Source organism: Camarhynchus parvulus, chromosome 14 (genome assembly GCF_901933205.1).
Source record: "Camarhynchus parvulus chromosome 14, STF_HiC, whole genome shotgun sequence".
Taxonomy (NCBI): Eukaryota; Metazoa; Chordata; class Aves; order Passeriformes; family Thraupidae; genus Camarhynchus; species Camarhynchus parvulus.
Genome location: NC_044584.1, coordinates 2,801,146 through 2,814,188, shown reverse-complemented (window position 1 = coordinate 2,814,188; position 13,043 = coordinate 2,801,146). Strand labels below are relative to the sequence as shown.

Below are 13,043 nucleotides of genomic sequence, written 5' to 3'. Positions count from 1 at the left end.
CCAAAGGCATCTGGGATGCTCCACAAGAGGTTCAGGGATCACTCTCCAGACAGAGTAGCTCTGAGGCTTACAAAGAAGGGTGTTTGAGATGCAGAAGGAAGCTCCTTCCAGGCTGACAGTCAGCTCACGAGCAGGACGTGACTCCCAGGGACACAGCAGTGCCTGGCCAGCCCCGAGGCAGGAGAGACACAGCAGAGCATGGCTGGGAACACAGCACCAGGCAGAGGGAGCAGCCCCAGAAGCAGCTGCTGGCTGGGAAGGATGGAACCCCAGAGCCACCCCGGCAGGAGCCAGGTGATCTGGTCACCAGTCACTTCAGTGACCCTGTCACTGGTCACTCCTGTGACCTAGTCACTGATCACTCCTGTCACCTGGTCACTCCTGGTCACTGGTCACTCCTATGACCTGGTCACTGGTCACTCCTGTCACCTGGTCACTCCTGGTCACTGGTCACTCCAGGGACCTGCCAAGGCCACAGCAAACGCCTCCCACTCCTCAGCTTCACCAGACCTGCCACAGATCATGCCCCAGCTCCTGGCTTTTCTTCTGTGGTGTTTATGTATCTCCTGTCTCCTCTGAAACATTTTGGAGACAAAAGCTAATGAAGCACAAGTAATGGATGACAAACATCCAGCTCAGACGGTGAAGGGTTGGCTAATTTACAAGATAAATAACAGAACTGCCTCCTGTGCATTTACAAACACCTTTCAGGGAGGATGTGGAGGGGTTCAGCATCACAGCCACCTCCAGCAGCCACCTCCTGCCCCCCTCCCTCAGCCCTGCATTCCCAAGAGAATCCCTGGAGCGGGACTGGAGCCAAGATGCTCCTGCACCACAACCCCCCAGCTCCTGGTCCTGTTCCCAGTCTCATGACACAGGGCTGCTCTCCCCTGTTGCTTCAAAATCCAAGTCACACGACAGAGGAAACAAAAAGCTGCTGAGATCATCTTGGAAAGGATACTGCTGCTCCTGACAACCACAGGGGAGATGCTTCAGGCCTGAATTTTATGTGCTCCAGCACAGGAAGACACTCCAGGCAGCTGGTGGAGCTACTTGGTTTGCTTGAAATCCTATAATTTCTGCAGCATGACCAGGTTTTCCAGCACTGGAGATGAACAGGGGCCAAGCTGATCCATCTCTGACTATTAATCCCTAGCAAAAATAATTATTTGTATATGTTTTGGTCAAAAAGCAGATTTTTAATCAATCATGGGCATGCTGTCGTTTTAAACCCTCCCTGAGCACCACCTTTCAACCAGAGCCTTAGGCTGGTTTTCATTTCCTCTGAAGCACAAGAGGCAGGTCACCACCATGGTCAGAGAGACAAGCTCATTGAACAGAAAAAGATTGTTATGCTCCCAGTGTACCACAGTAAAAATTCCTTAAAAAGAGAGTTTTCAGTGCAGGAGTAATGGGGGTTGAGGGGAGCTGGGAGCAGAGCTCTGGAAAAGCCCAGTAGCTGCTCATGGCTGGGATAGTGAATTTTATCTGTCTTGGGAGGAAGAACAGGAGCAAACAGCCACAAAACAGCCCAGAGGAAGCCCAGCCTGGGCAGCAGCACTCGGGGACAAGATTCCTCCAGGGCAGAATCAGGTCTGGGTCCCAGGCAGCCCCAGGGCCCCACTGCACAGCAGGAACTGACCCACAGAGCTGGGCTGGGCGTGCAAGGAAGCAGAGCCCCAAAACCTCCTATTTCCAGCCAAGAACCCTGGCACAGCTTCAGCTGCCAGGCTGTCTGGAGAATCACAGAATCATCAAGGTTGGAAAAGACCTCTAAGGTTATAAAATGCAACAACCAACCCAGCACCACCTCCTTTTTTCACGTCCTCAAGTGCCACATCCACACATTTCTCAATGCTTCCAGGGATGGGGACCCTGCCACTCCTGTGAGCAGCTGCAGCTCAGCACCTGCAGAGCCAGGTTCTGCCAGGGAAACACATCCCTGCTGCAGGAAAAACATCCCCTAAAATCCCAGCTGGAAGAGCCTCCCAATCTCCCAGTGAAGAACTTGTGCCTGCCCCATCCCTGGAAGTGTCCAAGGCCAGCTTGGATGGGATAGTGGAAGGTGTCCCTGCCCACGGGGTTGGAACGAGGTGAGCTGAAATCTCCATTCCAGCCCAAACCATCCTGGGGTTCTGTGATAAATTTTATCTCTTTGTTCTTTAAAGCAACATAAAAATGCACTGGAGCTTTCCAGTTTTTCTACAAACATGGATTTGCAGCCAAAACATAGATGTACCAGAGACAGCCACACAAATCCTGCACGCAGGGCAGGCAGCAGGGGACCGGAGCATCCAAGCAGCCAACAGGAACCAGTGCCAGCTCCAGTGGCTTCCAAACACCTGTGGAAGCACGTGGATGCTCCAGGCAGCAGCACCCACACCCAGAGGCTGCCTCGGGTGGGGGCTCTGCTCTGCTCCCCCCATGCCAGGGGCTGCTGCAGCCAGGGGACCAGGAGGAGCTGCTCATTCCTGTCTGCATTCTTTCCATCGAAAAATCCAAAACTGCAAACTAAAAATATCTTGCATTAATTTGTATAATTGCCAACTATTCCTACAGGAAAAAGCATAGAATTTTTGTGGGGGAAAAATGTTTTAATTATTGAAGTAAGTATTCTAGTTTTCCCATTTGAAATATTCCCAATAGTAGCGTCCTTTTTTCCTTTCCTCTTTGAAATGCTTCTTCCTGGGTCTAGAGAAAATCTCTTTTGTTGATCTATCCCCTCTCCCTCCTCCCCAGCTCTCCCAGAGCTGGCTCAGCCCACCTCCTGCAGGACAGCATCACCTGGGTGCTCTGCCCAGAGCAGCCCTCTCCTCCTAGGGGGGCTCTTCCCCCACCAAGGGGCTGTTTGAAGGACATAACCCACCCAAACCTCCCTGCAGGAGAGTGCTGGGCTCCTGCCCCAGGGGATGGACAGCGGATATTCTGTGCCCAGACGCCTCCAAATCCCAGTGGCATGTCCTCCCTGCTCCCAGGCTCTGCCACCATCCCACAGGCACTCACAGCTGTGACACTTCCATCCGATGCAGAGGGACATTTCCCAGGTGTTGTGGGGCAGGCAGCACGCCCCAGCTGCCCTGTGCCTGGCAGGGCCCCCCAAATCCCACCCCCACCTGGAGCAGACAGAGCCGCCCCTGCCACCCCAGCCAGGACCCGGGCTGCCCAGTGTCCCCTTGCACCCTGGGGGCTCACAGGTGTCCTCCCACTCGCCAGAGACTGCCCTGCACAGTCAGGAACAGGCAGAGAAGGGCACCAGGAACAACCCCATTGGGAATCTTCCCCGTGCAGCCACCACTTCCCCAGAAGCTGTTAACATTCCCACTGCTGTCTGGAATCACTGTGGATTGCTGCTGCTTGTGTTTCCTACCTGCGCCCCCAGCCAGCTGTGACTCAGTGCCAAAGCAGTGGGAATTAGGAACCCAAGAGCCTTTCGAGCAAAGTGTGACTCAGAGGCCAAGGCTTTCTGCTGGAGGAGCCAGCTCTGCAGTCACGCTCCGTCTGTAATTCCCCTTCATACCAGTTTCATTCCCTTCCTCCCACTACCCATCCAACTACCACTCCAAAAGAAAGGATGCCCATTCATCTTTTTCTGCCTAATCCAGGCAAAGATGAGCTTCAGCTTGTGCAGAAACTAGGCAGCTCCCAAGCTCACCTCCTGTCCCAAAGATTAGTCTTCAAAGGAAACTGGAAGCCAGGCAGAAAGGGAAACAGCAGGTGTAGGTCTTGTCTTTACCTAAAACATGGCCCCAAACCCCAAAAGATGACCCTGAGGGCTCAGATGTGCTTTCAAGTCTGTCAGATCCAAGACCACCAGCTCCCAGGCCACATGTACATGCACTTTTATGGGACAGATCTCAAACATCCCTCTGCACACAGCCCTGGGAGCAGGTTTTTGAGCAGCAGGAGGAGGCAGAGGCCCCGAGCTTCCCTGGCTCTGTCCACATCACCTCCCCCTGCACCCCAACAGCACAGGAGGGGACAGAGCCACAGCCCAGAGCGAGAGCAGGAGCTCTGTGGAACTGAGACCACATCAGTGGGGGCTGGAACTGGGAATGCAGCCAGGGCTCCCCCAGAGCACAGAAACCACAGAGAACCAGGATAAGTCAAGGTTTGGTGGAGAGGCTCCTTGGGGAGACAGATTCTTTCTCCATGCTGCTCCCCAAGCCCCTTCCTGCCAGATCCCAGGCACGGTGCTGCAAACAGGAGGGAGAACAAAGCCAAAAGGCTTCTTTAGGTTTAATATACAAAACCCAGGGAGCTCAACCAAGCAACAAAAGCTAAATGTCATTTCCTCCCGTGGCACTGCCACTCTGCTCACAGCTGTGCACGTCTGACAGCTTGTCATTGTCATGAGACACCGGGGACACAGCCTGGGGAGAGGCTGGCTCAGAGCAGAGGGGAGGAAGGCTCAGTCCTGCAGCCACAACGACAGCAGCACCAAGAGAGATGGGGCACCTGTGTGAGCTGAAGGGCACAAGTGACCCTGCCAGGCACAACCACACAGGGCAGGTGGGAAACAGCACAGAATCATGGAATGGATTGGGTTGGGAAGGACCTTAAAGTCCATCTCATCCCATCCCGTGCCATGGGCAGGGACACCTTCCACTGTCCCAGGGTGGGGAGTCCTGTCCAACCTGGCCTTGGGCACTGCCAGGGATCCAGGGGCAGCCACAGCTGTTCTGTGCCAGGGCCTCCTCACCCTCACAGGGAACAATTTCTTCCCAATATCTAATCTAATATCTAATCTAAATCTCCCCTCTTGTAGTTTAAAACCATTCCCCCTTGTCCTGTCACTGTCTACACTGTCTGTAAAAAGTCGCTCTCCCTCTTTTTATAATCCCCTTTTAGGCACTGGAAGGGGCTCTAAGGTCTCCTCAGAGCCTTCTCTTCTCCAGCTCTCAGCCTGTCTCCATGACAGAGGGGCTGCAGTCTTTGGAGCATCATTCCAAACAAGCCTCACCCAAGAGCACAGAGGTTGCCCTTGAAGACAGCCCCATACAAGCCCTGTGCAGCCTCAGGCACCCCAAAACCTGCCACCACATTCCCAACCTCCAGCTGAATGAGGCTGAAGTTTCCAGCTCCAGCCAGCTCCAGCTCCTGCAGCTCTTTGCCTCATTCTTGCCCAGCCAAGCTGCAAAAGTGCTGGGCTGCCTGTTCCAGTTAAGAGGATTAATGGATGCTCAGCACCTCTGTGAAGCAGGCACGGGCTGAGTCACCAGCACTGGATTTAGGACTACCAGCCCTGCCCACTTCCATGCAGTGGCCATGGACCTGTTAACAGGTTATAATGATCTGTTGCAGCAAAAAATGGGAATCCATGCAGCCACACACATTTTCTTGCTGGCATCTCAGCAGGCAAGGGAGGTGTGAATGCTGGGAAGTTTGGCGTATAAGTGTCACAAACATTTTATTGACTAATTCCAAGTGGAAACCTTCCATTTAACCCAAAACACTTCCAAGTTCCTTGCTAGTTTTCTCCTTTAAAATGCAGATATCCTTCCATATGGACGTGTCATTTGGAAGCAGAAAGGTTTTGTTCAAAATGTGCCAAAAACAAAGTAGGAAAAGTCAGTCAAACTCTCAGCCATGTAGGACAGCCCCTCAGAGCTGCCCCTTTGGGCACCTTTACATGCCATCCCTACCTGTCTCATGCTGTGTGCTGCTAACACAGGAGCTGTTCCATCAGTGCAATTTCCCAGCCCCAAAACTTGCCAGTTCCTCCTGTCCCCCACCACAATCGTGTTCTTGAGCACAGACGTGCTGTCAGAGCCGAGGAAGTATTTTTAAGCACCCAAAAACAACTAAGCACAATCGTGCCAGGAAAACATTCCCCACTACCCCTCCCCACCTCAAAGCCCATCACACTGCACAGCGAGGACATGAATCAGGATATCAGTGTGGAACAGATCCCTTAAGGAGAGGAGGGAACAGCTCCCCATGGCAAAAAGCAGCTCCTTGGTCCAGCTCCCCACAAGGCTTGGGACAGGCTCTGAGCCTGGGAGCAACAGGAACACCTGGACCCACCTCAGCCCCCAGGAGTGCAAAGATGACCTCAAGCACCCCTTCTTCAGCTGGAGATCATCTAATGACAGGGGCAAAAACAGGCCCAGCAAGTTGGAATTTTTACATAATTTAATTCTTACATAATCTAATTTATTGTTAATTAACACCAACTTCCAGCTCAGGTACTGAGAGGAAAAAGGCAGCAGAACCCTAAAGCTGCCACCCCACAGGCCCAGCACAGCCAAACTCCTCTCCCCCCACCTTTGCCACGCCGAGCTTCTCTGGCTTCCACCACAGGCCACCCCAAGCCCCTCTCCTGGAGCCCACTGAGGATGTAAGGTCTTCACCCTCAGGTTTTTGGGGCTGTCAGCTCTGCTGCCTCCCAGGGCTGAAGATGCCCCTAGAAGCAGAATGCAGGATCCAAACCCTGGCACAAATTTCCCACTCTATTCCCACACCCTGAACATCTTCTTTTCCATAACTAGGCAGTGATCTCCCGAGGAGCTCATCAAAGCCCTTCTGTGGGGACCCTGTGGGGCTCTGGGGGCCACGGAGAAGGGGAGAGGTCAAAGAGGGAACAGAACTTCCTGAAGCCAGGGAACGGATCTATCTCAGAACAGTCCTGGGCCAGCAGTGAAAGCCCCTGAATCAGTCCCCAAATCCCTGCCTAGAGAAGAAATTTGTCTCAAAAGCCACCTCTGGATGGGACTTGAGATTCTTAATGACTTTCAATTGGAATTTTTAATGATTTTTAAATTAATTAATTACTGTTGCAGGTCACCTCTGTGGTGATAGAACTGGCCTTCTCGGGCAGTTCTGCTTTCCTGCATTGCACCCAGACTGAGAGCAGCTCCAGGAGTGTCCTTGAGAAATTCCCCCACCCGCATTAACTCTGACATGGGACCCCTGTGCTCCTTGAATCCATGCAGGCCCCAGGTCCCAGCCCAGTGCTCTCCCAGCCTGGCTCACTGCTAAGCAGCCCTGGCAGCCAACAGCAGCCTGGGAAGGGCCATCATGTTCCCGAGAGTGCCAGCCCACCCTGGAGCCCCCCTGGCTCATTCACAGCGGGCAGGGCCGTTCTCCCAGCCCGGTGACAGCACAACAAGACAACACTGATGTTCTCATCCACTTTGCAAAAGCTGCCGGAATCCAAAATCAGTTCTCCAGACCTTACGGTTTACAAACAGCTCACTAAAAGAAGAGCTAATTAGTATAACTTGCCTTTCCCTTCCATTTCTCCTCCATCCCAGAGCGGAGCCTCTGTGCCCTTCCAGACAACACACAGAGCTGGGCACAAGCACCTCAAGGCTGGCACCACAAAATAACACAAAGAACAACCCCCCAGACCTCAGCAAGCACCCCGAGCTCCTCCTGTGCTCTCCCACAGGCACCTGCACCCAGTTCTGCAGACAAATCCTCATATCCCTGCCATGCCCCGGGCTCTCATCCCTCATGGAGCAGTTCTGCTCCAAGCCCGTCACCTGGAGTTTCTTGTTCATCCATCACTGCCCCTGCTAGATGGAAAAAAAAGTTGCTGCAAATAAATCAGCTGCTCCCCGGGGCTGGGCTGGGCTTGGCTGGGGTGTTCACTCACACTGCCAGCCCCTGTCCCAGCACAGCAGCACAGGAGACACTCTGATCCCCTGGTTTGTCACACCTGGGGCCTCCCAGCCCCAGGGACAACTGTGCAGGTGATTGGTTTAATAACAGCAGGCAGCGGTGCCACAGCCCCTCCTGCAGCACAGGGCTCAGGGCTCAGAGCCTCCAGCTGACACAACACCAAGGGACAAATCAGGACACACTCTGTGCCACAGCTGGGGGCAGAGCAGGGGGCAGGGGCTGAGGAGCTCCTGCAAGCAGCGCCTCTGCCCAAAAGCACCTCGGGTGAGGTGATCTCCTGTCGGGCTCCACTTCTGCGCACAAGTCTGAGCTCACAAATTCTCAAGCCCAGCAGACTTACTCATCCCAGCTCACTCATGTTGCCTTATCTGGAGGCGTAGTTTAAAAATGCAGGAATATTATTTAAAACCGTAACTGCACACCTGCTGATTTCTGCTAGGTCCTATGAGAATGCGTGGGACCACTATATTTAGAATTTAATAACTCCAGTTAGTGCAAGCTCTCGACTGAGTATCTGCCTACGTCTGTTCCCTGTGGTCCCAGGGGATTATGCTGCCTTGGGAAGCGTGGTGGGAACCTGGCTGCCCTGAGCAAGACCAGGGCAGGGCTGTTAGACATCACCCTGCTGAACCTGGGCTGCAGGACCTCTGACATCTCCATGCGTGTGGAAACGCGGGAGCTGAGGATCTTATCTCCATGCTTCACTTGCTCACAACAGAGTGAAAAAATGAAGTAAAAGCAAAAAGCTGATCAGCAGAGATGGAAGAAGCACCATCTAGAGCAGGGGCAGGGCCAGACATTGCAGCAGCTGCATTGTGTTGGCTTTTGGATCTCAGCCATGGAGATTTCCTGGGGCTTCTCAAGGTACAGACATTGGGGGGGCAGTGAGGAACAGGCAGAAGCTCAAGCAGCTGGGGTGACAAGTGACACTGATTTCAAAGCATCCCACACTCAATCAACACTTAGTTTTACTTTCATAATCAACCGCGGCAATCAAGGGAATGGGCTCGGTATCCACAGGTGCACTTGAGCCCTGTCACTGTGAGGGTCAGGGACACCAGGAAATCTGTCCACACACTCACATCCAGCCCAGAGGAGCTGCCCTGGAGCAGCTGCATGGCCCAGAGGGCAAAACAAGCAGAGCACAGCTCCGTGCAACTCGAGCTTGGCCACAGCAGAGCAGCCGGGCACACACAGGATCTGTGCTTGGGGAAAGGGGTCCACCAGCCCCACAGGGCACTAAGGCCTGATGGGCAATGGCCTTGGTGGCCACATCTGATGCACAGTGAGCCACAGTCCTGCATGAGGGGACAACTCAGACCCAGAATGATTTGGGCTGAAGGGAACTTAAAGCTCATCCTGTTCCATTCCCTGCCATGGGCAAGGATGCCTTCCACCAGAGCAGGCTGCTCAGAGTCCCACATCCATAGCCAGCATCCCCAGGAATATTCGGTACATGAGCTACACACCATCAGTGCCACTTCTGTGTGGCTCACGTCCCAGAGCCAGGAAGGCACCACGACATCTCCCATTGCAGAGGAAACCACCCAACTCACCCCAAACCCCAAGGTTCAGGACAGCAGCACCCTGTGCATGGGGGTGGCACCTCCTCCTCTCCCTTGGGCTAGGCATTGGCACACGCTTGGCTGCACACAGCAAACCCCAGGCACGCCCTGTGCCCAGCAACACCTGGACAACAGACCTTCCTCACACCCAGCTCCACAGCAGGACAGCAAAAACCGGAGGGCAGAAACCAGGGTTTCTTTCCACAACACCAAAAAGGAGCAGAACAAAGCTGCTGGCTCTGCCAGGAATGTTTCCAGAGAAACGTGAGTGGGGAAGAGGCGACTCCTCTCCAGCCACCGAGGAAGAGGGGAGGCAGCGGCGGCTGTGCACACCTCACTGCCTCAGCAGCAGCACAGGCAGCACCAGGAGGGGCTCCAACTTCATTTGAATCTGTAGATATTTAATTACCCTTACAAAGTGCTCAGCAGCCAGGGAGGAAGGTAAGTGAATGCCTCATTGTTATTTTTTGCCCTGTATGTCCCCTACACACACCTACACCCCACAGCAGCAGGGAGGCACCGACTGCAGGTCAGCAGATCTGGGGACACACTGCTCAGGCTGAGCCCACACAAACGGGGAAGAGCCCAGAGCAGCACTGAATGCTAGCTCTGTCCTACATGCTGCACAAAACATCCAAGGAGAAGCCACCCAGGCACAGAGCAATTTTCTTAATTGCAGTAACTGTGTTTACATGCACAACAAAGATGTGTGCAACCCCCCCAACACAACTCTGAGCACTCACATGCTCCTAGAGAATTTCCAGTCAGCCCAAAGGCCACCTTCCCCATCGCCACTGTGATCCACTCATCAGTCCATACCCCAAACAAGCTGCCGATGAGCCGTGTGTCTGTCTGCCCAGAAGAGCTCCCCTCTCCACTGCCCAGACCCTTCCAACATGACAGGAGGCTGCATCAGCACCTCATACACACAGATTCCACTTCACCTGAAAAGCCACTTCTTGCTGCCCCTGTAGAAGGACCTTTGCACGGGGCGGGTGGAGGGAAGGGCAATTTCAGTGCAATGACCTTGTTCCTCTGATGAGGGGACAGTGCAGTGGCACACCAGAGAGCACCAGGCAGAGGAGGACAGGCACAGGTGCATGTGCCATGAGACACCCAAGATGTGCCACCAACACCTGGGACATGCCCTGGGCAGGGAGACAGATGCCAGGGCACAGAGCCTGCCAGAGACATCCCACAGTGAAGAGCTGTGTGGGAGCCCCAGACAGGAACGGGGTGATGCTCCCAGGGCCCTCGGCTTGCTCCCAGCCCCCTCCCAGCCCCAAGAGAGGTAAACAGAAGGCAAAGCACCGAGGACTGCACATGCCATCCCACAGCTCCCGGGCACACACGGGACAGGTGGGTCACTGCCACCCCGTACCTGCACTCGGTGACACTACAGCAACAGCTCCCGCTCCGCCGGCCCCAGCGCCTGGAGCGCAGCTCCGGCCTCGACTTCCTCAGGCTGAAATACTCCGTCAGCTTCCCAAATGAAGCCATGGCTCCCGCCGATGTCCCTGCGTCCCTCTGCACGCTCGTGCATGCTACAGCCCAGCTGTGCCCGCGGCCCTGTGCGCTCCGCCAGCCCTCAGCCCCAGGAGGGACCCAGCGCAGGGCAGGAGGAGTTCAGCCACCACCAGTTACTTGGACAGTCCACAGCGTGCTCCAGCGAGCCCTCAGATCTGAAGGGTGCTAAGTCCTGTCTCCCTGAGCCAAGCGCAGGTCGCAGCTCAGGGCAGCTGGCGGCTTAACGTGTATTTCAAGTGATGCTGCAGAGCTGAGTGAAGGAGGAAGAGGAAAAATTGAAAGTGCTCAACTGGAAAGGGTCCCTCGGTAGCACTGGCACAGGTCTGCAAGCCCCCACGGCGAGTGGCACTGGGCAGGTGGAGGAGCTGCCCTCTGAGGAGGGGACCCAGGGTGGCTCTGGTGGCCCTTGGATGAGGAAGGGGATGAGGTTTGATCTCAGAGGTGATGAGAAACTCCAAGAAATCAGATGTTCAGATGAATTTCCAAAGGGTCTGTTCTTACAGCGTGGAGAAGATCCCCGCTTGGTCTTCCCAAGGCTATTCAGAGTCCATGAGTTTTCCTTCCTCCCTGTTTTCCAGAGCAGTAGGCACCCTCAGCTGCCAGCAGCACCTACCTACCATGACTTTCCAGCCTGTCACCAAACACCTGAGCCCGAGGAGAGGGACAGGCATTTAAAGCAAGCAAGGCTGATCCAGTTAGAGGTCACCTGTGAGCTCTGCTCCCCGTGCTCCAGCACAAAGCCTTTCCGCAGCAGACAGCAGACACAGGGATGCTGAGAACCCGAAGGGAAATCCTCCTGCCAGCCCTCCCCTAGTCAGGAGCCCTTGTCTCTGCATCCTCGGCGCCTGACGCCAGCTGGGCGGAGAAAAAACAAGGGCTTCAGAAAAAACCACCCAAACCTTGCTCCAGCCCCACGGAGCAAAGCCAGATCAAGTCAGTGAAGCACATCCAGGGGAAGGGGTGTCTGATGGCAACTCCCAGCCACGCCAAGAGAGGAAACAGCAAGGAAAACTGGTGGTAACCCAGCTGGCAGAGCCCCAGGCTCCCTGAACACTCTTTTATCCCTCTGGTGTGGATGCCATGTTAAAAAATAAACAACCTGCATTCATTGTTATTTCCCTGCTTAGCGCCATACCCTGCAAGCAGCCCCCTTGCCACCAGGGACCCAGGGACGGCCATCAGCTGCCGAAAGCCCTTTCTGACCTCCACTTCCCTCCTCCCTTATTTCTTTTCCTGTAGACTCTGGCTCAGCTTTCCCCTTGGAATTAAATGCCTGAGCAGCCGGGTGCGCCCCGCGGAGCACGGCCCAGGGACACCCGGGCAGCCGCCCCCGCCGGCTGCGTGTGACCGGCAGAGTCACCGTCCCCGTCACCGTCCCCGCCCGCGCTGTTCGGGGGGGATCATTCGTTTGCGCCATCCCCACTCCCTGCTCCCCGTTCCGGGCGCTGACATGCATGCCGGCTAACGGAGCCAGCCGCCGCAGACCTGCACACAAAGCAGGGGGCTGGCCACGCTCGGGGGGCCCCGCGGCCATGGGGGATCCCTCCGGCACCTCCACCGGGCAGGGACACGGTCCCCGGGCACCTTGTCCTCCCTGGCACACGCAGGGAGGGAGAGCGAGGCTGCTCCCCTCTCGCAGCTGGGGAAATGCAGCTGCTCCCGCACTGCTCCGCACAGCCACCCTCCCCCGGCTCCCACCTTCTCCCTCCGATGGGCTCCGCCGCAGCCGGGAGGGCTCCAGGGCGCGTCCCCGAATCGCTGGGTTTGTGCCGAGGGCAGAGCATCCGTCGGCTGGCTCCGGGCGGCGCAGCGAGAGCCCGGAACACTGTCACCCCTCTTATCTGCCATCGGCTCCCCGTTACCGAGCACGGTGAAATGCAACACGTCAAAGGAGGTCAGAGGAGTCGGAGCAGAGCGGAGGAGACGGGGAGAGCAGAGGGGGCCGGCAGGAGGCAGCGGGAAGCAGCCGAGGGGGAGATCAGAGAAGGGGAGGCAGAAAAGCACAAACTCTTGTTTCCCTGCTATGGGAAAAGGGACGGCAGCGGCTCTCCCGGAGGAAACTGCGCCGAGGCACACACACCTTGTACAGCGGGGTCACCTGGCAGCGGTGATGTTACCTGCTCCTGGCTATGCCAAGGCAACAGGAGAGGGGGCTGGACAGGGCAGCAGGAAGAGTGGAGAGGAAGAGCGGCGTTAATTTGAATCCCTCACTTTCCCCCTTCCTCCCACCACCTGAGAGGGCAGAGGAGCAGCGACGCTGCCCCAGCGATCCTCCTTTGGCATTTGCAAAGCAAAACTGTTTGGGGACAAAAGGGCAATTTGGAAGAC

At 55.5% G+C, this 13,043-nt stretch overlaps 1 protein-coding gene across 1 annotated transcript in view; it reads right to left on the bottom strand.

Annotated features, from left to right (window-relative positions):
- LOC115909321 (ankyrin repeat and fibronectin type-III domain-containing protein 1-like) overlaps positions 1-12,541 on the bottom strand; it is a 192,523-nt gene extending 179,982 nt beyond the window's left edge. Inside the window, 1 exon segment of the mRNA XM_030958540.1 lies at positions 12,414-12,541. Coding sequence (XP_030814400.1) covers positions 12,414-12,499 — 86 coding nt within the window. The 5' untranslated portion in view covers positions 12,500-12,541.
- Between the last annotated feature and the right edge of the window lie 502 nt (positions 12,542-13,043).